General features: G+C 52.2%; 2 protein-coding genes across 2 annotated transcripts in view; both read left to right on the top strand.

Annotated features, from left to right (window-relative positions):
• LOC127024529 (collagen alpha-1(VII) chain-like) overlaps window positions 1-1,864 on the top strand; it is a 107,119-nt gene extending 105,255 nt beyond the window's left edge. The window contains 1 exon segment of the mRNA XM_050909132.1: window positions 1,542-1,864. Coding sequence (XP_050765089.1) covers window positions 1,542-1,555 — 14 coding nt within the window. The 3' untranslated portion in view covers window positions 1,556-1,864.
• A 15,405-nt stretch (window positions 1,865-17,269) lies between these two features.
• On the top strand, window positions 17,270-17,740 carry UCN3 (urocortin 3). The gene has a single exon (XM_050915252.1). It carries the CDS (start codon window positions 17,270-17,272, stop codon window positions 17,738-17,740), a length of 471 nt encoding a protein of 156 aa, XP_050771209.1.
• The last annotated feature ends 6,795 nt before the right edge of the window (window positions 17,741-24,535 follow it).

The following is a 24,535-nucleotide window of genomic DNA, read 5'->3' on the forward strand; positions in this document are numbered from 1 at the left end:
ACGTGCCCATTTCTCCTGGCTGACCCTAAATGGTGCCAGGAGCTGGCCCAGATCAGGACATTTGCTTTATGGATGTCTGAGGTATTGTGACGTGACATACAGGCATGTACAGGACAACCAGGTGATCAGGTCCAGTCAGCATGGGTTTATGAAAGGCAGGTCCTGCTTGACTAACCTCATCTCCTTCTATGACAAGGTGACCTGCTTAGTGGATGAGGGAAAGGCTGTGGATGTTGTCTACCTGGACTTTAGTAAAGCCTTTGACACTGTTGCCCACAGCATTCTCCTGGACAGACTGGCTGCTCATGGCTTGGATGGGCGTACTGTTCGCTGGGTAAAAAAACTGGCTGGATGGCCAGGCCCAAAGAGTGGTGGTGAAGGGAGTTAAATCCACTTGGCGGCCAGTCACAAGTGGTCTTCCCCAAGCCTCAGTATTGGGGCCAGTTCTGTTTAATATCTTTATCAATAATTTGGATGAGTACAATAATGCCCTCAGTAAATTTGCAGATGACACCAAGTTGGGCGGGAGCGTTGATCTGCTTGAGGGTAGGAAGGCTCTACAGAGGATCTGGCCGGGCTGGATCGATGGGCTGAGGTCAATTGTATGAGGTTCAACAAGGCTAAGCGCTGGGTCCTGCACTTGGGTCACAACAACCCCATGCAACGCTACAGGCTTGGGGAAAAGTGGCTGGAAAGCTGCCTGGCGGAAAAGGACCTGGGGGTGTTGGTCTACAGCCGCTGAATATGAGCCGGCAGTGTGCCCAGGTGGCCAAGAAGGCCAATAGCATCCTGGCTTGTACCAGAAATAGTGTGGCCAGCAGGACCAGGGAAGTGATTGTCCCCCTGTACTCGGCCCTGGTGAGGCCACACCTCGAATCCTGTGTTCACTTTTGGGCCCTCACTACAAGAAAGACCTTGAGGTGCTGGAGCGTGTCCAAAGAAGAGCAATGAAGCTGGTGAAGGGTCTGGAGAACAAGTCCTGTGAGGAGCGGCTGAGAGAACTGGGGCTGTTTAGCCTGGAGAAAAGGAGGCTGAGGGGAGACCTTCTTGCTCTCTACAACTACCTGAAGGGAGGTTGTAGCGAGGTGAGGTCAATCTCTTCTCCCAAGTAACAAGTGATAGGATGAGAGGAAACGGCCTCAAGTTGTGCCAGGGGAGGTTTAAATTGGATATTGGAGAAATTTCTTCACTGAAAGGGTTATTGAGCATTGGAACAGGCTGCCCAGGGAAGTGGTGGAGTCAGCATCCCTGGAGGTATGTAAAAGACGTGTAGACGTGGCACTTAGGGACATGGTTTAGTGGTGGACTTGGCAGGGTTAGGTTTACGATTGGACTCAATGATCTTAAAGGTCTTTTCCAACCTAAATGATTCTGATTCTATGATCCTATGATCCTGTGATTCTATGACCTGGCATAGACAATCCCATGGTATCAGGGACCTCCTGAGCCACTGTGAGCATGGGAAGTCCAAGAAGAAGCCCAAGCTGCAGCCAACCTCCAACATCCCCTTTGTTTTCTCTTTCCTCGCTTTTGAAAACCAGTCAGAAGGAGGTGATCAGCTGCAATTGCCTTGTTTAAATCAAAGAGAAACTGAGCTGCGAGAAGTGCCTCCAGGACACCTCAGAGACTGGACAAGCAAGACAAACCATTTAACGTGAAGAGGCAAGGGATGTTTGAAAAAAGATGTTGTAAAACTGTAATGAGCAGGAAATAAAGTGGTATGAGGAGAAGAAACACCTGATTGCTCAGGAAAGTGGAGATGTCCAGAGGCTCACGACTGTACCACTTGCCCAGTAGGACTACTGTGCCAAACCAGGCAACACATACCCTGAGTTTATTTTTGTAAAATAAAAGTGTGTTAATGCTGCCGTGTATATTTCTAGTTCATAATTCACCTAGAAGCGGTAACTCTTGAGAAAGGCAGAGAGAAAGTTGAGAATTTCTATTTCCCCATTTCGGACTGGGTAGTCAGGTTGAGCCCCATCCCGTGGCCTTTCGGCTTGACCCTAAACTCCCCATGGCCTTTAGCCAGTCCCACCTTCTCCTTCACTTGACCATTCCCTGGACAGGTAAAGAGGAGCCATCCCAAACTGTATGGTAAGAAGAAAACAGGGTTCAAAACCAGGCTTGTCCCTGCAAAATGCCACCCCCAGGTCCTCAAGGTGTTTGGAGCTAGTGCCTGGAGAGGTGTGGAAGTCCAACAAGTGGGAGGCTAAGCCTCTGGGTTTTGGTGACCACATGGACCCAGCTGAGAGGGTCCTATCCAATAGCATCTCCTCTGAGCACACATCATGGGACAGCATGCCAGCCTCTGGGAAGGGTCACGGCAGCTCCGACGGTACAAAAGTCTCCCCTGGCTTTTGAAATATTTGCAGTTTGCCAAAGAAACAGCAGAAGTAAAAGGCTCTGCCTTCCCCATGAGCGAGGAAAATTGCTGTCGTGTTGCAACCAGGTAGGAAACATGGTGTCTTAAAATGACACCTCTCAGATGTGGTGTGGGTCGGTTGACCATGTCATTGCTGCCCATGCTACCGGCTTCGCAGGGCTCTCCCCAACATTTTGGTGCTGGCATTTTGGGCTCCCAGTCCTTTGCCTGGGGAGCCCTGCTGTGCCCTGGCAATGTGAGCATCCACGGGTGCAAGCCGTGATTCCTTTTGCCATAACAGGTCCCCACTAGACATGCCCAAGACTTCTATAAACGGTCACTCTTCTGCCCCATATAGACAAAAAATATTTTCATTAAAGAATGTACATTGCATTGCATCTTCAAGGATTGCACCGGGAATTGTCTTTCCTCCTCCAAACACCCTTGGTGGGAACATATGGCTAAATGAAGATTCATGGTGGAGCGGGATTTCTGGGGAGTTGGTTAGGAAATCAGTGGGTTTCATTAAAAGTTTTCTGCACAATTTGCTAAGGTTGAGCTCAGATTTCCCTGGTTTCAGTGTTGCCTCATTGCTACTGGTAGCATAGATAGAAGAAGGATTCCCCTTACCCACAATGTCCCAGGCACCAAGGAGGGACCAGCAGAGCTTTGGGGGATTTTTATTCCCCCCACAGCTAAGATCGTTTTTACTCAAAAAAACAAAAAAAAGAATTTGGTAAATGTTGGCAATAAAGCAAGTGCCATTTTCAGACTGACATTTCCAGCCTCTCCTCTTGAAATGATGTTCTGTATCGAAATGTACTTCGGCAAGAACAACATTCAGGTATTGTATCATGGCAAGAAAAATATTCCCTCAGAAAAGAAACAAAATGTTTCCGGCTGAGCAAAACAGCGGGTGCAGCGTCACCCAAAAGAAAGCATTTATGCATTTCCAGGTGATGCCACAGCATTGAGAAACCGGTGTTTTTCTGAGAAACACCCCACATTTTCACATTTTCCCTGGCATCAGAGCGATGAGGGGCACTTTGCGAGGAAGGCTGCAGGATGCCGATGTCTGCAGAGCCCCGGCCGGGCTGGGGAGCTCACAAGGTGCCCGGCTGTGCAGGTGTTGCAGCCTCTGGCCCTCAGCAGCCCAGGAGACACGGAATGACTTGAACTCCAGCTCCTGCATCAGCCCAGGAGAGTTGAGACCATCCAGGGGAGCAAAGCGTTTGCAACCATCAGGAAAAACCTTCATTCCTAAATTGCATTGACAAAAATAATCACTGTGTACAAGAAAACGGAGACCTAATGGAGCGCATGACCCACGAGTTCATTTGTCACTCTGGTATGAAAATTTTTATTTAGGTGGGACCTTGCCAAAGGGCACAAGTCATTGAACTCCCACAATTGTGCAGAGCAAACAGCATTTCAGAGCCTTAAAAGAGGCAGGGAAAAGGAACTTAGCCATATGAAGGGCTGGGGATGCACTTCCAGAAAGGTTCACTCATGTTGATGTGATTTGGGACATCTCTGCTTGCAAACCCCTGTGACCCAAATGATCCTTCCTGATGCAAACGAGCCGACAGCTGGAGTGGAGCAAAAATACCTATATGGGCAAAAGGGGACACACTGTAAAAACGGTGCTGAGAAATGACCGATAGCCCAATTAACACTTTAACAATGTCATAGTTCTCACTATTTAATACAGAAAAAGCTCATTAATAATATTTATTGTTATAAGAAAGAAAACCCTCCTAGCATCTCCCTTTTCTCTGGTGTAGCGCTCACCCTGTCAGCGTCTCTCCAGTGAAGGCAGCAGTGGCCTCCAGCAGAAATATGGGGTTGTCATACTTGAGTGTCCACCACCACCTGACCCAGGGTGTCAGGTCAGTTCAAAACCTGTGGCGTTTTACTAGAAATGGCAAAAAATATATCTATATTTATGGGGCTGCAGTAACTTTGCACCAGCTGTATTCTGACCCAGTTCTGGATGTCCCCACAAACCAGCCTCCCTGTCCTTGGCTCCTCTTGGGATGCCCAAGACTGCGTGTTACCCAGGGTCCAGCATTTGGCCAGCCCTGCCCAGGGCTGTGGCGTTTGGCCCAGCAAGGTAGGGAGGTTTTTCCCAAGGAGGGGGATTTAAGAAGAAAGGCTTCGGGTTGGCCGTCAGAGGAAACGCCGGACTGCTCATTACTGCCTCGTCCTACCAAGCCAGCCTGCGTGTGGCTGTGCCATCTCTGGTGATACGGTGACGCATGGGGCACATCTCCGCCCTACAGACCTGCCGCTTGTGTGGATTTGGTGTGCAAATCACCCGATGTCCCCAGCACATGGCTGGGGGTCACTGGGTGGCCTGCCCCTACCCCGCAGCTGGGCTGGCATTGCAGTGCCCTGCAGAGTGTACGCTCCCCCTGCCTCCTTCGGCTCCCCAAACCCTCCCAGGACATCTCTTGGTCATCTGCTCCCAAGCCCTGTCTCTGCCCTCCCCGTGTGCTGCAATGTTGGGTTTCCACCAGGACAATGGAGATGCTCCCAGGAGCCTTTCTCCTATTCAGGGTGCAACAGCATCCCCTCCTGGGGACCATTGCCACCAGCCAACTCATTAATAACTCAAAGTGGCACTTATTTACCAAAAACAAGAGGAGAAAGCCTTCCTCCATCTTGTGGTTGCTCCCCCAGGGAGCCCAGCCCCGCATTTCAGTGACCCACTCCAGCTATCAACTGCACCAGGGCATTAGAGAAGAGGAGGGTGCATTGCTGTGGGCTGGTGAATCCCTTGGCAGGCATGTTAAGTTGACATCAAGTCGGAGGAGACAATAAGCAATAGTAATTGCATGAAGATCATTTTAATAGCTGTGAATCAGCAGCACAGTGAGGGTCTGGAGGCAGCTGTAGGTGAGCAAATGGACCTGGGGGACCTGGAACCTGAGACGTGCCTGAGAACATGAGGAATGTCTCTTTCTGCCTCGTTATTCCCAGACACCAAACAAATGGTACAACACCTTCATTTTTTCCTTTTAAGACCAGTGACGTCACTTAAAATAGGACTTCATCTTCTTACGTACAGAATTTCTTGGCAGCTTTTGGCTCCAAGCTTGGTGAGGAGTGCACATATCCCAAAGCCAAGTCTGGGGGACAAAGTTGGCCACTTAGTTTCATGGTCAAGGTGTAGCCAAAGGAGAGGGGCAGAGTCTCTCAGGGGGGGTGATTTGGCTCAAGACCCTTCACCATACACCGTGCTTATGGCACAGGCCAAAGCAGCAGCTCACCAGGGAGCCAGGTGACTTAATTCCGATTTGCCAAGCGGCTGGAAGACTTGAGAAGTGAAAACCAATATTGTGGGCAAGTATATAAGATCAAGCTGTTCAGTCCTCTGCTAGGTGTATTAAATGCAGCTTGAATTTCCCATCAGTGCTCTGGGAGCTTAGGCATAATGGGAAATTGATAAATTGATTTTTTTTTTTTAATACATCTAGCCTTAAATGTTTACTATTGATTTGCCATCTGAACCGCTTTGGCAGAGCCAAAATATTACCGGAATGCATCCTCGGTGTTTCCTTGGAAATGTCATGTCACTCTAATTGAGTTTCTTGAAATTATTTGATTGCAGGATGGGGGAGACTTTTAGGGCTGAACGATTTGCTGGCGAGCCGGCTGCTTTCCAGGCGCAGGGAGCTGGGGCTGCTCCAAACAAGGCGAAGCCAGAAGATTCCTGAACACACATTGGAGAAAGGCCTTTCTAAGCAAAGAACATTGCTACGAGCAGTCAGCCCCGAGCGTGTGAAAAGCTGGAGCTTTAATGCACATAAAACCAGCTTCACAAATCCTTGCGGAGTTTGCATAGTGGAGGGCAATTTTGGAGCACGAGTGACCTCATCACTTGTTTCGTACGGATCACGCGGCTCCAGAGCTGAGCCCATGGGTCTATATCTATGAATATATGTGCACCTATAGCTTGAGCATGCTCAGCCCCTTTGCAGGAGGGCGTTTCTTGTGCATCCAGCCAGCGAAGTCTTGCAAGGAAGTGCAGAGAAGAGAAACTCGCCTCATCGCGGCATCCGATGTCCACGGGCAGTTTCTTAGCAACCCTGACAAAAGAAAATGCATTGTGAGAGATGAAGAGGCTGGGCCGGCGTAATTTAGTAATTTGATAATGATACAGTCCCTGAAATGGCCGACAGCACTGACAGCTGGGCCCCGAGCATCATCCAGCGTCCTCTGGCTGCGCCCGGCAGATTGGAGCGGACAGGCTGTTTGGGAGGGAGCTGGAAAAAGCCCTGTCTTCGCTCCTGCCGGAGTCAAAAGCAACAAAAAAGTTCATCGCCGTGTCGCTAGCCTGAATTGCGCTCAGCTAGGTTAATTAATTACGCAGTATTTTTAGAGCAGGAGTAATTTAGGCTCTGGAGATGCCATGGAGGCAAATGGCCGTGAGTTAATGCAGGGCTGGACCTGAGCACTGGCAAGTCCATCTTGCAAAAGCCTCCACCCCATCCTCCATGCTTGGGCTCTGTGGGAGGCGGTGGAGGTTTGCGTGCCGTCCACAGCCCTTTTAGGTGATATCCATTGCTTTTTGGAGCAATAGGAATCGCTACATCGCCGTATTGGTATATACAGCCTCTTGCCAGCGTCACTGGGAGGCTGCTGGTGAGTACTATCCCCTGCCCACTGCAAGGGTGGAATTGCAACCCAACAGCCACAACATCCTTGAGAAGGAGGGAAAATGCTGAAAAAGCCTGAAAAACCTTCTGTGCCAGGGACGCAGCTCTGCTTGTCTGAGCTGGGACAAGCAGGAGCAAAAATGGGGACGGATTTGCCCCTGACATTGTTGTCATGTGGGTTAGGAGGAAAACCAAGGAGAAACTCTCCCCATCTGGGAGCCGGTGCTCCTGCGGGACCTGCCTCAGGCTGTCCATCCTGCCCCATTTTGCACCCCAGACTGCCCTGGTAAATCCCATTGGATCCCTCAGGCTTCCTCTGGATGGCTCCTCGCCCATCCCCTGCCTTGGGCATCCCTTAGCCCAGCACCCTGAGCCCCAGCGATGGGCCCTGCATCCCCCAGATGTGCCCCACCCTGCCCCTGACACCACCCCAAGCACCTCCCCATGGATCGTGAAGCCAAGGGGCCAACCCATGGCCATGATCCCAGTGGCAAAGAAATGCTGGAGGAGCAATATAACCCATCTGTAGAGAAGCAATCATCGCATTTCTTAAGCAATGTCTCTCCCACCTGCCTCGTCCAGCTGCTGCAGCCTCACCAGCGAGGCTCACCAGCGATCCCTGCTTACGGAGGCAGGAAAAAGGAGAAGCAGCTCTTTTTATACTTCACTCCATGGGGTATAAATAGGTTTTACGTGTAGACCCACTGTCAGGATAAACACCTCAAGGCCGGCGCCTCTCCTGCGTGTGGATCCAGGCTCCTGCTGCCTCCCTTTACATTTTTTCTTCATTTTAGATGTTTCCTTCCAACCGGAGATGTGATGCCCATGTAGCTGCAGGCACATACCACGTGTACAGGTAGGTGCAAACACCTCTTTGGAGAAGGGGTAGGAGGTGCAACAGAGAGATAGCGGATAAAAAACATTGCAGCAAACACTTGGGGAAGACAATTTGGAGGATTTAAGATTATTTTTTCTTCTCCATTGCTTTTTTCTTTTCTTCCTTTGGAGGGAAAACATCAAGAACCAAGCTTTATTTCATGCCTGAAGGCTGTCAGTGGTGAAGTTGGTCTTTCGGTTCGGCCCGAGCGATTCTTGGAGAAGCATATGTAGCAATCTGCAAAATAGCCCCAGCCCATTTTATCCCAAAGAGGCTTTCTGGTATTACATTTGCATCAAAAGCTCAAAGCAGAGCTAATTAATTGCCAAGGACATGAAACACTGAAGGTGGGGTGGGTAACTGCTCGTTACAGGCAGCCACGTGCTTTGCATATGACCGGGGCTGTAAATCCCCTGTGATCCTGCAGCAGCAGCAAGAGACTCGGGGCCCAAGAAGGTGAAAAAAGGGCAAGAAAGGGAAAACAATAATTCAGCCCCTGCAAAACTAATAAACTCCATGTCCCCAGCTCCTCTCCTCCCTCTGCTGACGTCCCATCTTGAAGTGACAGGGCTTTCTAAGCCCCCAGTGCCCACTATATGGCCACCTTGGAGAGACATGCAGGGACTTGCTGCTGCTGAGCTGTTGGAAGGAGTGAAAATCACCCCCAAAATGGGGTTATGGGGAAGAGAAACCCACCAAAAATCCTCACGGGAGAGGAAGGGCCGTTCGCTGCAGGGTTATGGAGAGATGGGCGATCTCATATCACAGCAACGTCCTCCTCCCTCCGCAGCCTTGAAAATGCAAATTGAGTCTTAGAGATTATTAAAGAAGGGACAAAGCAAATCAGAAAACTCCCTTCTGCCCCTCTATGGACCTACAGTGCATCCGTGTCTGACTCCTCTATGCAATTCTGGTGCTGGAAGCAGTAAATAGGACCTCGCATCGCATTGCCTTTGCCTCCCCGGGCCAGGCAAAACTGTGCTGCTATTTGGGGCATGCATTTTGCTTTCAAGGCTTCTGGTGTGATATGACCACAAGTCGCTGTGTCTTATTTTTCCCAGTAGCGGAATGGTTGTAGTGATGAAACTTTAATAAGATCCTCTTCGGCTGCCCACATTTGGGCTTTAAATGATGATTCACAGAAGGAAATTGAGCTCAGTGAGAGCGAGAGAGGCTGCGGAGAGGTGGGAAGGTGTCCTGCTCCTGAAAAGACAGATGCACGAGGGAGACGTGCAAGGATGCTCGTGACAAAGCCTGCGTTTTTCGTAAGTTTGGTAATTTTCAGAGAAACTTTTGGGAGTTTGAGTCCCCTCTGCCACCATCCAGCTCCCATGGGTGCCCCAGGCTGTTGGTAGCACGGCTCCCTCCTTCCCCAGGGTCAGCTGGGGTTATTTTCATGCTGTGACATTTTCAGTTTTGCAGCAAAATGTACTCCCCAATCCTCTGGGAAAGCAAAGACGGAAGCAGGGATCTGTAAGCCGCGGTAGCCAGCCAGTGACAGCTAAAACAGTCCAGTTTGCTTTTAAAGCAGACTGATAGGGATGAACCAGGCAGTTTGACTTCTTCCATCTTTCTTTCTTAGGCGCTGCCTTCTCTTTCCTATTTTCCCCTAATAAAATCACTGTGAAGACTCCACGTCTGGCATGCGGATTTGCCTTCTGCAAGGACATTGTCCCACACCGACCCTTCCCAACAGCAAAGCATTTTATGGGTAAATCATAGAAATACATCCTAGTATCTGCTCAGGAGATGGAGATGGGTTTCACCACCTGGCTCCAGCGGTGACCTGCTGAATGACGGGAAATGCATTCACCTCCAGCTTCTCTCTCAGGTAGTTTTTGTCATCTGCAGGAAAAAAATGAATAGACTTACATTTACATGGGTCATTCTGGCAGCAGGATTGACTTTTGAGGGGGACCCATGTGCATACGCCATTCCTTCAAATGTAGGTTGTCTTTAGGCTTGTTTTGATTGGTTTTTTGCCTTTGCAGCCACGGGGATGATCTGTCTCAAGCCTGGCTGCCCAGGAAAGCAGTTTGTTAAGCATTAAGTCCCTCCCTGCTTTCAGTCTGCTCTTGTGCCCTTGTGCCCTGAGACCTTTGAGATCCACTGCCACCCAGTTCAGTCAAATGGGGTGAGGTTCAAGCCCAACCATGTGAAGACAGACCCACGGTGGAGGTGGGTAGCGGCCCTTGTCACCCTCCTGTGCAAGGCTGCCGCAGTAGCTGCAGACACCAAAGAGCCCAGGTGGGAGTTGACACTGACAAACACCCCCTCAAAGTCCTGCAGGACCTCCTAGTATGTGGGCGAGCCCTTTCCCAATGTCCCCAAGTCACCTCATTGCAGCCACCAACCGGGAAGGGCTGAACACTCCATTTCCAACCATTCAGAGCATGCACAACCCATGGGGACAGCCTGAAGCAGCTGCAATGGATAAAAACTACACGCTCACACCTTCTCCCTCCATCACACATGCTCTCCTCTCAACCCCAGGAAAGCTTCAGTGAGAGAGGACCACCACCCCACCACCAGGGACGGGATGGTTGCAAAGGTGGAGCAGCCATCACTTGTGTGGATGCAGCTAAATAGACTTTACCCTGTCGCAACCTACAGTCTTCATATAGTTTAATTCCCTTTGGAGATGCACTGAAATAAGTTAAAGACCTCATCACCTCTGGGAGAAAGTAGGTTTTAGGAAGGCTTAATTAATCTACTTTGACATCACATCTTTCCCCAACCTATGTTCCCTTCCTCAAGTACCTGAATCACAGGTTCCCAGTGATTTTGGCAATAGCAGGGCTTTAGTTGTGGCCTGAAGACCTGCAGCTCCCAGAGGTGATCAGGGACACCAGGTCCTTGCATCAAAGGGGCACACCAGGCCTTGATTTCTGGGGTACAAGTTTTGCCCTACCTTTGGGGCCGGTGGATGCTAGACCCACGCCCCATGCCAGAAGCAATAACCTTTCCACATCTTTTATATTCCTCAGCTGATCTCCTCTGAGCAGGTGACAACTGAGTCCAAAATGCCACCGGAGATATTTTCAGTGGTTCCCCTGGCCCTTTTAAAGAGCTCCTCTACCCCAATGGGATGTGATGCCAGGGTGTGGGATGGAGACATCCCCTCTGGTAGGCAGAGGGGGACCCACTTTCTGAGTGCCCCCACACCTTCCATGAAATACCCATTGGCCAGGTCAACACCCAGAGCTCCCATCCCATGTGTACTTACATGCTCAACCCCCTTCTTCTATCCCCAGACCAACAAAATCAGGGAAGGTGAGTCCCTAACCCACTCTGAAGCATGCAGGGCTATCAGTGGTCCGAGCCAAACAGGGTCCAAGGGTCTCCTGAGCATTCTGCAAGGACCATAGCAAACATCTGCGGCCCTCAGGGAGCAAAAGGATGCAAAACACATCTCTCCAAGGAGGCATGATGGGAGAGAAATGCTGGTGAAGCCCTCACTGTCCACTCCAGGCACAAAGCCTTCTTCCATGGGTAGTCAAACCTGGGTTGAGTCAAACCTGGGTGGAGTTTAGCACCACCCAACGAATTGCATATATTTCAAAAAGCTAGTTAAATAACTCCTGCCAAGCTTCAGGTCTTGCCCTGCGATGTCCCCTGGTCCGCCACACTAATTAAGCTACCAGGTAACGGTGCTGACTCAAGCCCTTCTTACCCTGTGGAGGTCAAGGAAAGGCAGGACACAAGCCAAGCGGGAGGAAGCCGAAGGTTGCTGAGAATCAGCACTTGTGCATCTGCAAAGAGCACAAGGGGAAATCATTTTTAATGGACCTCCACCGTGGGGGACGGTTTGGAAATAGCTCCCATCTATCACTGCTTCCTCACCGCAGGGCGTGAGCTGAAGGGTTTCATCAGCTCCACGGACCATGCAGCCCTTAGAGACACCTCGTCCCTCTGCAATAAATGAGCCCACAAGCGTTTGCCAGAGGGAGAGGAGAGAGGACTGCGGGCCAGGTGGTGATTTCCCTCGCTCTTGCTAGGAAGAAGTCCTTCTAATGGAGTTTCCCACCCAGCTCTTTGCGTTGAAGTCTGCAAGCGAGTTTGCTTGCCCAAAAATATGACCAAAGGCTCCAAAGATTTGGCAAATGAAGCCGCCTTCCAGGTCTCAGTGAAGGAGGGGAAAAGAAAACGTCAGCCCAGGAGATGAAAGCTTCAAATGAAAATGAAAGAGGAGTGAATTGCTGGAGTGGTGGATCCTGATGTGTCTCAGCCAACAGCTGGAGGTGATTAAGGGGAAGAACTGAAGCCAAAGGGGAGCTCTCAACATCACTCGTCGCTGCCTCTCAGACAACGGCCAGCAACTTCAGGAGCTGGGTTAGAAGCTCAAAGATGCTCATCCAAGAATATCCATAGTCATGGCTCCTTTCCTCCAAAGGAGCAGCTGTGACCATCGCTGGTGTGTGATCCAGGAGCCAGAACATCTCCCCATCCTAACTCAGAGCCCATCCAGGGTCACTACTGGCTGCTGTTATCTTTCATGGGGTTGCTCAGAAGATTTTTCCCCACCTTTGGTAGCATTTGTCCCTTCCCAGGGATAACTGCACCTCACCAGCCCTTTGCTAGAGGAAGGTGGCAATGGCATTTCCAAGCAGGTTTCAGAGAGGAGCTCAGATAAGCAGGCAGGGCTGAGCAGGGTCCTGGGGCCACCAGGAGCCCCCAGCCCAGCCGCAAATCTGCAGTGGCCATTGGAAGGACCCTCAACCAGAGACCTGACTCCTTTGGGTGTCTCAGCCCCGGATCACATGGAGCAACCCCTGTTTCCAGCAGGGAGATCTCCATCCCCATCCTCTTTATAGCTCAAAGCACTTTTGCTTGCAAACCGGTGTCGTGGGGTATTGCAGGAGACCTCTCTCTGACCACACCAGGACCAAAGTGGTACTGGGATCCCAGATTGGGGGTTTTCCTGCCTTGCTGCTTTCTTGGGGCAATCTGAGTTAATTCTGCTGGACCTCAGTGGATTTGGGGAGTTTGAGGATTTTTTTTTTCTCAAGACACACATTATCCCTACCTCCATGCTGCACCTGGGACCGTGCTACCACATCCTGGAAGAACTTTCCCAAAATTTCAATCTTCCACAGGTTTCCCTGCCTGCGTGGGAGGAGAAAAACCCCCCGAGATGGGGAACCCGGCAGAAGGCAGAGCAGTGTGAGCGGGGCAAGTCTGTCCCTGCTGCGGATGGGGGTTATGAGCGCTGGCCCAGGGCAAAACCCTGCCAAGGTGCTGCGCCAGCCCCTCTCTTCGTAGAAACAGATTAATTGAGATAACACTGTTAATCGATACTGAAAACCCCAACAGTTATCCTTAGGGGGCATAAAAACCTTTGCATTTAAAATATCCTTGCACCGAATGCCTGGCTACCTGGAGGAGCCGGGGAGAAGCGTGTCTGCGTGATCCTACAAAGTCCCAGCGTTGGTGACAGCCCCGTTTTCGGGTGACACTCACCAGGCTGTTGGGTTCAGACATCTTTTTTTTTCCCCCCTCCTTTTTTCCTTCTGAATGGGGAGAGGCACCACAGCCCCGTGACGTTGCCAGCTCCTTCTGATTTCATTTTAATGAAATCATGCCCAAATGAAGGCTCCACGTCTGGAGTTACGACTCAAACCCCGTGATCGCTCATTTTTATATATACACGAGGGAGGGGAAAAGCGTTTCCATAGAGAGAAAAAATATCACAGCCCTCTTAATAACAATAAAAGAAAAGCGAGGGTGCAGAAGTTCAGGGGAATGCGCCTGATGCCTCTCTCCTCAGAGTGAGACCGCAGCAACTCCTTCCCATCCCGACCAACGAGGACTACCAGGTGAGTGCCTGGATTTCATTTATTAACCAGCAGCCGGCTTCATTTGCACAAACTTTAAATATTTCAGTGCTTTCCTTGGGAGATCAGGTCCCACATTTCTCTGCAAGAAAAAAAAAAAGGCAGGATAGGGAAAGGCAGTTCAAGATATTGTGTTAAGAGACTCCCCCCACCCTCCCTCCTAACCAAATATCTTTTTTTATTATTATAACAGTTTTTGGAGGCAGATCAGGCTGGGCAGCATGGGAAGGGTTTGGAAATCTTGGGAAATCGAAATGTGGGGATACAAATCACTGCTGTAGTTAAAGGGATGGGGAGGAGGGCACAGCCCCATTCCCACCGGGTCAGCTTGAATTTTGGAGCTCTGGGAATCAGCATCGTCAGGAGAGAGTCATTAGGAAAGTGGAGGCAGCATTAGACAGAAAGAGTTTTAAAAGTCTACAGGTCTCATCCACGGCATTATTTTATTCCAGACTTACTTTTTGATGGGGAAAAAATGAACTTAATCTGATGCCTCTACTGCGAAGGAGCCCGTGATAACCAGCAAATAGCTTTGTCCCCAGTTTGCAGAGCTGCCTTGCCGGCGTGATATACTTTTCTCTTTTAAAGCGAGAGGCAGATCTTCAGCCGATACAGATGGTCCTGCCGTGGCTGTCGGCACCATCTCAATATAATGCCTGTAAATTGCTCACGGGCATCCAGGCAATTTCCACCCGCAGGAATGGCACCCGCAGGTCACCCTCCAGCAGCCGTAGATTTAACTCTGACTTCCTCAGATCTGCCGCAGGCAGTTTTTCTTCCTTTTCTGCTTTTTTTTGGGGGGGTGGGAGGAGGAAAATCCAATTCCAGCTTGCTTTCTGGACCAAAAAAACTTTCTGGCATGCTGGGGCACAAAACAACCATGCAAAAATAAAAAAAAAAAAAGAAACAAAAATATCAGCTCATGCTGTCCGGCCAGCGCAGCCAGACGCTGCATTTTTTTGCTGCTTTGCCTTGATTTTTGCTCTTTTTGCCAGGATATCCACCCCACAGCCGAAGACCAGGAAACCAGGCGCTGGGTGCGGATGCGTTTCAGCTGCGTTTCCCCCTTGCTCTGCCTTTCCCCTCACTCGGCCGAGGTCCCCAAAGAGTTTTGCTAAGCGGAAAAAGCCCAAGCCGGCCGCGGGGCCAAGCCACCCGTTTCAGACAGTCGTGAAGAAATAGCTGTCAGGGAGAGGCGAGGTGGAGATGCTGCTCCACGGCTCTGGAGAGGGCAGCGGCAGCTCAAACCAGCTCAGTTCTCTCCCAGCAGCTCTGCCGGCTCTGCAAGGGCTTTCGGTGACATTCCCATTCTCCATGCAGCAGCTCAAGGCCAGTGTCCCCAGGAGAGCAGGGGCTGCAGACAGGGGCGAGAAATTTAGCAATTTCTAAATTCATGCCCCAAGCCCCTCGTCCTGCTAGCAGGGGTTCAAGGAGTTTGCTGGGGGGGGAGCTGCTTCATCTGGGGCTGAAACACAGCTGCAAAAGGGGATGCTTTAGGGTGGGAGAAAGATGTTTGTCCTGTTAAGCTTTTGCAAGCAAAAACTAAGTCCCAGGATTTAAATGTCTGATTCGGGGCTGAAGGAAGGAGATTTTGGGCCCCAAATTGCCCTCGCATGGGGGTTGTGTGCCTGGGAAGGGTTTTCCTTCCCCATCCTATAGTAACGGCTTTGCTGGCACTGCCTGGGTCATGCCACGGCTGCTGCACGTCCTTCCTCTCTTGTCTGGATGCAGGGCAGAGTTAAGGGGATGGTTGTTGCCTGGGGGAGCTCTGTGGGGTTTTGTGCAGGGGCGAGGGAGGCAAAGAAGTGGAAATCGAACAGCTCCCTCAAATCCTGCCTGTACTACTTGCCCCAATCTCCCCCTCCGAGGGAAAGCAAAGGGCAGAGTTAAGGGGAAAAACCTGCCCTGATCTCTCCCTCCAAGGGATGGCAAAGGGCAGAGTTAAGGGGATAAACCTGCCCCAATCTCCTCATCCACAGGACAGCGAAGGGCAGAGTTAAGGTGACAGCAGTTTCAGGGACCACGGCTCAGTGGCAGAAGAGCAGGTCCAGGGTGACAGCTCCTGGGGACAAGTGATTTGATTTGATTTTTGGATCAGTCTGAGGACATCTCCCCCACCCAGCAGCTCCTCGTGCAGCAAGGCACGGCCTCCCTTCGCGGCGGTGGCCCCAAGACACAGTCCACGGAGACTCGCAGGAGCCATCCTGCTCTGCAAGAGCTTCCCGGGAGCTTCCCCCAGCCTCCTTGGCTCCTCCACACTCCCGTCCCCATGGGATATAAATTAGCAGCTCACAGCCCTAAACCAGCGGTGAAACCCCAGCCCCAGGCGGGGTTCCCGCACCCCTGGGGACTGTCCCCCGGCCAGAGCTTGCCATGTGACATGCTTGCCACAAGATGGGGCCCGAAGATTGGGAATGCGAGCACGCCTCCAGGCACTTGGAGGGACCATGTGCCCTTGGGGCTGGCCTTGGGGACATTTGTCTGACCTCGACATGGGCAAAGACCCCCACCGAGAGACCCCTTGTGACCTTTTAGGTGGCCTTTTTGTGAGCGGTCGGGTGGGTATACAGGGAGATGGGTTGCTTCCCGGAGAGATGGGACTCGGAGACGGGGAGGTTTTGCAGAGCAGGAGGGTTTTCCCAAGGTTTTCAGCCCCTGCTAGACCCTAAAATGACTGTATTTCAAGCAGGGAGTGATGCTGCTGTGCTGTGATTTTGGAGGCGCCCCCAGGTCCCCAGGCAGGGCTGCCCACGGAGGGGAATGTGCCCCAAATGTACCATCAGATGTGGCCGCCTGTCCTGCACCCAGGGTGGAGGGGGGTCCTGGGGATGGAGCCATGGGGTAACAGGCAACCCCAGAGCACCCGAGGCCGGGGTGGAAAGGGGGCATGGGGCCATCACGCTGGATCCTCCTCCAGCACTGGGACCTACCCCACTCCCCATGCCCTTTTCAGACCAAGTTGGGTGAGATGGGCAATTGCCAACTTCAGAGAGCACAGAAACATCTCGGGTGGCTTAAGGCTGACCAGAGAGGAGCTGAAAGGAAAACCCAACTTTAAAGCAGTTGGTGGTACACATGGTTACTCTGTGGAGGTGTTATCATGGCGGAGAGGGCTGCACGGGGACTGCAATGAGATTGCCCCAGGCAGGGGGCATGGTAGAAACCAGCTCTCCTGCAGCAGGCACTTGTGTTTGGGCAAAGGGATGGCCAAATCTTCCCCTCCATGGAGGCTGCAGCCTTGCAAAGCACCTTGGACACCCCACCTCCCACCCAGCACCCCAAAACCAAGGGCTGGGGGGTTGCACCTTGGAAAAGGAGGCCCCAAGGCAACTCATTCCCACCTGCCCTAACCATCAGATGGGAGCTGGGGGGATCTGGGAGGTGAACCCAAGAGTGCAGGACCTGGGAGGTGAACCCAGGTCCATGGGATGTGGGAGGACGAGGGGATGATGGTCCTCTGCCCCGGGCCCCATGGGAAGCTCATGCCCATCTCTGCCCTCCCCTCACTCTCTCCACTGGGCAGGCCACCGCAATGCCCCACACCAGGCTGCTGCTCCTCCTCGCCCTCCTCTGTGCTGCCGAGACCGGCCAGGCTCTCCGCCTCTACAACGCCGCCTCCATCTTCAGCTGCCTCAACACGGCCCTCACCGAAGCCTGGAAGAGCCGCCCGGAGGAAAACACCATCTTGGACAAGCGTGGCTTCGACTCCCCATTGCCAGTGGAAGTGTCTGAGGAGGAGGAGGGGGAGGACGTGGTGGATGAAGAGATGGGGAAAAGGACGTTCCCGGGGGAAGGCCATTACAAATACGTCTCCCAAGCACAGGTGAAGGGCAAGACATACCAAAACCGGGCCAAAAGCGACCGCCGCACCAAGGTCACCCTCTCCCTCGACGTCCCCACCAACATCATGAACATCCTCTTCAACATCGCCAAAGCCAAGAACTTGCGGGCAAAGGCCGCCGCCAATGCGCACCTCATGGCCCAAATCGGGCGGCGGAAGTGACCCCCCACGGGGTAGGGGGGACTTGGAGCAGGGCTGGCTGTGTGGGGCCACCACCCGGCCCCAGCCTGCTGGCCAGAGGGGACTGACGGCTGTGTATGATATCAGTGTTGTATATTTTTGACCCGTAGAGCTACCTAACTTTCATATCTCTTCTTCCTCCTTCTCTCCTTCCTGATCTCCTCCGTCCCTCCTCCTCGACATTTCCATGCGTGGGGAAGAGGCTCGTGTCCACAGCAGGGTAAGGGGACGTGTCGCCTCGGGAAGGTCCCTAATTAAAGCTATGATCTCTTGAGTTTCCAATGCTTTGTTCTCCCATCGCCTCCACCAGGTGCTCGGTCGGGTCTGTCTGGGCCTATAGCATTTCCAAAACATCCATCCAGCTCAACCTCACAGCCCTGTCCCCACCACGGTCCAGACCCTACTCCCTCCCAAGTCCCCATACACAAGGTGTCCCTATACACAATCATCACTGCATTGGGAAGGGAAAAGCAAGACTGGTCAGGGGACCTCAAGAGGGATTTCCCAGTTTCTCCTCCTGGGAACTCTCTAGGTTTTAAGGTTGTCTTGCAACCATCCCTTTCCCCACCAGCACCTTCAGCAGTCACAGCTGGGACAGCATCAACCTCCCCATCCACATGGCACTTCACGAGTGTCCCCAGGTCATCGGTTGGCCCTGGCCAGGGCCACCCCATGGCCTCAGGTGAGTTTGGACCCCAAGAGTTGCAGGTGCCTCCCTGGCTGCTCCAGACACACCCCACAGGGTCTGTCCATGTTGCCCAGTCTACCCCTGCCCACCTTTCCACTGCTCTTCCTTTCCTGGTAGACCTCTGTACCAGTCCTGGGGCTTCAGCTCCCCATACACAGACCGTCCCCGTTCACGCTACTCTTTTCAACCCTCCACTGAGCCCCAGCTTACCAAGCTCCCGCCCCTTCACCTTGGACTATTCATCCCTTCCTCTAAATCTCCCTTTCTCTTCATCTCCCAGCCCAGCTCCAAGATGAAACTGCATCTCTTTGCAGTTGTGGGAGGTGGAGAGAAATTTGGCCCTTCTTCCCCAGGAGACGTTTGCCAAAAGCAGCAAAGCAGCTCCCACCAGCCCCATTCAGGCGTCCAGGGCATGGGCATGGGGAGCACACCAGGTGGGACATTAAGAGGGAACAGGTCTCCGGTTGAAGGGTTGGTAGATGGACCCACCAGCCATCTGCAGATGCATAGCTGGAGGCATCTCCTCGCCACCCCACTGGGCACCCAGAGGAGGCAACGCAGCCGAATTCAGCCCCAGTGAGCCCATGCTCGGGTGGCCAAGGCTCCTAGCTGACCCACAGCCTGGGGACTCAGGACCCAAATGCAACTGAAGGCTGAAAAGCAAAAACAAAATAAGGGATATGTTCATATATATTGATTTTCCAATCAGTATACTCATCCTGAATAATGGATAAGGACATGGACTTGTTGGAGCGAGTCCAGTGGAGGGCCACGAAGATGATCAGAGGGCTGGAGCACCTCTCCTATGAAGACAGGCTGAGAGAGTTGGGGTTGTTCAGCCTGGAGAAGAGAAGGCTCCGGGGAGACCTTCCAGCAGCCTTCCAGTACCTAAAGGGGCCCTACAGGAAAGCTGGAGAGGGACTTTTTACAAGGGCGTGTAGTGATAGGACAAGGGGTGATGGCTTCAAACTGAAAGAGGGCAGATTAGATTAGATGCAAGGAAGAAGTTCTTCACTGTGAGGGTGGTGAGGCACTGGCACAGGTTGCCCAGAGAGGCTGTGGATGCCCCATCCCTGGCAGTGTTCAAGGCCAGGTTGGATGGGGCTTTGAGCAGCCTGGTCTAGTGGAAGGTGTCCCTGCCCATGGCAGGGGGGGTGGAACTAGGTGATCTTTAAGGTCCCTTCCAACCCAAACCATTCTAATATTCTATGATACTATGATAAGATATCAAACAAAATAATACACCAGGCTCTTCAGCATCCCACCCTTATCAGCAGTCCTGGCTAACCGGGGAGGTCCCAGTTGACTGGAAGTTAGCAAGTGTGACGCCCATCTACAAGAAGGACCAGAAGGAGGATCCAGGGAACTACAGGCCTGTCAGCCTGACCTCAGTGCCAGGGAAGGTTGTGGAAGACAACCAGGTGATCAGGCCCAGTCAGCATGGGTTTATGGAAGGCAGGTCCTGCTTGACTAACCTCATCTCCTTCTATGACAAGGTGACCCACTTAGTGGATGAGGGAAAGGCTGTGGATGTTGTCTACCTGGACTTTAGTAAAGCCTTTGACACTGTTGCCCACAGCATTCTCCTGGACAGACTGGCTGCTCATGGCTTGGACGGGCGTACTGTTCGCTGGGTAAAAAACTGGCTGGATGGCCGGGCCCAAAGAGTGGTGGTGAAGGGAGTTAAATCCACTTGGCGGCCAGTCACAAGTGGTCTTCCCCAAGCCTCAGTATTGGGGCCAGTTCTGTTTAATATCTTTATCAATAATTTGGATGAGTACAATAATGCCCTCAGTAAATTTGCAGATGACACCAAGCTGGGCGGCAGCGTTGATCTGCTTGAGGGTAGGAAGGCTCTACAGAGGGATCTGGCCAGGCTGGATTGATGGGCTGAGGTCAATTGCATGAGGTTCAACAAGGCTAAGCGCTGGGTCCTGCACTTGGGTCACAACAACCCCATGCAACGCCACAGGCTTGGGGAAGAGTGGCTGGAAAGCTGCCCGTGGAAAAGGACCTGGGGGTGTTGGTCTACAGCCGGCTGAATATGAGCCGACAGTGTGCCTGGGTGGCCAAGAAGGCCAATAGCATCCTGGCTTGTATCAGAAATAGTGTGGCCAGCAGGACTAGGGAAGTGATTGTCCTCCTGTACTCGGCCCTGGTGAGGCCGCACCTCGAACACTGTGTTCAGTTTTGGGCCCTCACTACAAGAAAGACCTTGAGGTGCTGGAGCGTGTCCAAAGAAGGGCAATGAAGCTGGTGAAGGGTCTAGAGAACAAGCCCTGTGAGGAGCGGCTGAGAGAACTGGGGCTGTTTAGCCTGGAGAAAAGAAGGCTTAGGGGAGACCTTCTTGCTCTCTACAACTACCTGAAGGGAGGTTGTAGCGAGGTGGGGGTCGATCTCTTCTCCCAAGTAACAAGTGATAGGATGAGAGGAAACGGCCTCAAGTTGTGCCAGGGGAGGTTTAGATTGGATATTAGGAAAAATTTCTTCACTGAAAGGGTTATTGAGCATTGGAACAGGCTGCCCAGGGAAGTGGTGGAGTCACCATCCCTGGAGGTATGTAAAAGACGTGTAGATGTGGCACTTAGGGACACGATTTAGTAGTGGACTTGGCAGCGTTAGGTTTACGATTGGACTCGATGACCTTAAAGGTCTTTTCCAACCTAAATGATTCTATCATTCTATGATTCCCCTCATAGCACACATCTCCAGCAGATAACATGCCAACATGCCCACAGCATCTCTGTGCAATGAACCCCTCCTGCCTCAGCTCCAAGCACATACAGGTGAGATCTTTCCTTGTTGCAATCTGCTGTAGCCTTGGATTGTATGGCCCTTTATGTACACCGTATATAGCTTTCTGCATTTTTGTAGCTCAACACCCTACACATCCGTCCCCCATTGGTATATTGAGCTCTTGTTCAGCAGGACACAGGCATCGTCCCCATTTTACACCCAGGGAAACTGAGGCACATATGGCCACTCACATCTGGTCAGGCAAAGCAGGGCAGAGCAAGGTCAGACCTGGCCGGGCACCCAGCTGGACGCACTCTCGTCCCGTTGTGGGTTTGGCCAGACGTGTCCCCAGGTTGTCCAGGCTCAGCCTTTCTGATGCACAGAGCTGTCTAGAGGAGCCTTGGCACAGCAAGGAGTGACAGAGGGATTTGATCAGAGCCAAGGGCGAAATCATTGCTTTGAGCAGAAAGTTGAAGAGGTTTTCCCCTGTGCTCCCCAGTGAGCTCCAGTAAAGCACCGGCCTAGGCTGGGAACAGGCTTTTCCCCACCATCAGCTGCCGCAGGGATCTGCACCAGCCCTGGTTGGGGTCTTTTCCCAGCACCATGTTAGACAAAGAGAACATCTCAGCCCCATGCTGGTGCCTGGAAATCAAAACATCGCATCCCTGGGACTCACACTGCGTCTTTCTTCTGCTCCCCTTTAACAAAGGCAATTAACATTGAAGCAACGCCATGGGAGCAGATGACCCCAAGGTGTTTGCTGGGACCAGGCTGTGCTTGCACGTGCAAAGCTGAGACGGGGACAGCAGATACCAGCTGATAGCGAGTGATGGGGAAAGCAGAGATCCTCCCTCCCCAGCTGCACCCTTGCAGGGGAGTCTCACCCACACCCAGCACTGGCTTGGACAAACCCTTCCAAAATTAATCCGCCTTCTCAACCTCTGCCAAGCAAGACCAGGGTTTGCTTGGAGGGGCTGAGACACAGGCAGAGGTCAGAGGAGCCAGATTTCCTGAGGAAGCTGGATGGAAATAGGAGCACTGAAATCTCCATCAGCACCCACCTGGGTCTGAGAGCGCGCTGAGCCAAGGCCGCCGTGCTTGGGAAGGACAGCGTTGTTGTTTGGGGTGATATGTTCAGTTTTGTAAAAGCCAGGTGAGGATTCGGTCTTGCCTGCCATTTCATGCAGGGATGAAACCCAAACTCTTGGTATTGCACTCAAAAAGAGCAATCTGCTCAGGCATGGGTGCACAGCCACTGCACACTCCCTCGGGCCAACATATCCTTCTGCTTCCACTGCCAGGTCCCTTCCAGCCTCTTCATAATCCTTCCCCCAGGCAGCCAGCTCTTCCCTGGCCTCCAGGAACCCCCTTGTCCTCCTTCTCCTCTTCCACATGCCAGTGCTCAAAGGCCTCCTTCACCCACATCAGAGCAAACCAGAGATACTGCAGTGATTTAGGCAATCCCCAAGGACAGCAGGTCCTGAACCCCCTCCTGGGATCAATAAGGCCCCATGCACATCTGGCTGAGGAAAGGATTCAGGGAGTGTAACTCAACGGGCATTGAGCATCTGGCCGAAAATACGCTCCTGCTGTGTGAAGAGGTACCCACGTTCACATCCATGGGGTCTTGCCTAGAACAAACAAGCCAATTTCCAGCAGCAACCACGGGCAGAGTTAGCCCATGCTCCTCAGGACAGAGAGCACCAGGAACATGGTGGCCTTGCAGAGAGTTACATCAGGAGCTGAGTCCTAAGCAGCGGGGTGAGATGCACTTCAGGCTGCAGATACACCTACAGGAAGCCATCCCTGGTGGCATGAAGGCCTCCTCCTGGGATGTCCTGCCCTGCTCCTGCGATGTCCCATCCTGCTCTTGGGACGTTCTGTCCCACTCCTGGGATGGTCTGTCCTGTTCTTGGGATGTTCTGCCCTGCTCTGAGCTGGGCCAGGCAGGGCTGTGACAAGCTCACGCGGGAACACAGCCACCCCAGCCACCCACAAGCTCTGCATGGATCCCCCTCAGCACAACTCGTGACATGGACAGGAGGATATTAAGATGCAAAAGCCAACCCCGTTCTCAGAGGAGGGTGAGAAACTGCCCCCACTCTCAGCCCCAACTCCGCTGGCTGCTGGATGGGTCATCTGCTCTGCTCCGTGTCCCTCTCATGTGCTTTTGCTTTGACTTGTGGACCATTGCCTTCCTGACCATTTTCTGCGGGTTGTAGCCCTGGGAGAGTCCTGTTTTCTGCTCCCCTTCTTAGAAGACCCCAACCCTCCCACTGAACCCAAGAAGGGTGGTGGGACAGAGGGTAACCCACCCGTGTCCAGGGCACCAGACCATGAGGTTTAATAGTTCCCATAGAGGCAGTCTTCATGTCTTAAGTCTAGATCAGACTTTAAAACTTGTGTTTCTGGCCTCTGGGACATCCGTGTCAGTGAGTTTCTTGCTTTCATGTATGCTGCATGGAAAATAAAACCATTGTCCATTTGCAATGGGATGGTCTCATTGGTGTCTCTCAGTCCTGCTGTTAGACCATATACCGTCGCCTCTCTCCACGGCTGTCCCAGGTCCTCCGGGACATCCATCATCCCCACATCGCATAACAGCCTCAGCATCTCTGAAATATTTTTTGCCACCTGACAGCTGTTATCCCTATTTTAGAGAAGGGACACTGAGGAACAGAGAAGTCCCCTCTCTCTTCAGCATGCCAGCAGCACACAGTTCCCTCGCTCCCCTTTGGCAGTGGGACTCAGCTCCATGGGGCAGGCTGGGGAGAGCTCTGGTCTCTGCACCGTCCATGGCCTGGGGCCAGGGAGGAAGATGCTGCAACATTCAGGCATGGCCAGGGTAGCTGGGTTGCATTCAATGAGCCAGCGCTGCCCTGGAGCTGGGAGAGCCTGGCTTTCTCTGGCACCAGTTGGAGAAACCATCCCAGACCCATGACGTTACCCAAAGGCAGGAGCCCCATCCTGCAACTCCTGTCCACCCCCCGGAGATTCAACAGATGTGCTGTTTGCATGTGGAATAGGGGAATGGAAAGTAGAAAGCACATTTCCAGCCCTGAAGATTGCAAAGAAAGTCTTAAAAATGAGCCTCATTCTTTAAATTAATAAATAAATCAACATACCAGATACTCCTCCCCAAAAAAAACATTCGAAGCTCTTTGCCTGATTTCACAGAAAGTGTTCTTAGATGTCATGGGGAAAGCAATACTGAAGGAGTATTTAAAAGCCAAAGAAACTCCAAACTCCACGGGTCTGCAGGTGCAAGTCCTTCAAAGCCCCTTGATTGCCCCACATGGCTATCCCTCCCGGGGCAGAAACACCTGAACCCTTTGCCAGCGGGTGCCTGCACG

Source organism: Gymnogyps californianus, chromosome 1 (genome assembly GCF_018139145.2).
Source record: "Gymnogyps californianus isolate 813 chromosome 1, ASM1813914v2, whole genome shotgun sequence".
In the NCBI taxonomy this organism is placed as follows: Eukaryota; Metazoa; Chordata; class Aves; order Accipitriformes; family Cathartidae; genus Gymnogyps; species Gymnogyps californianus.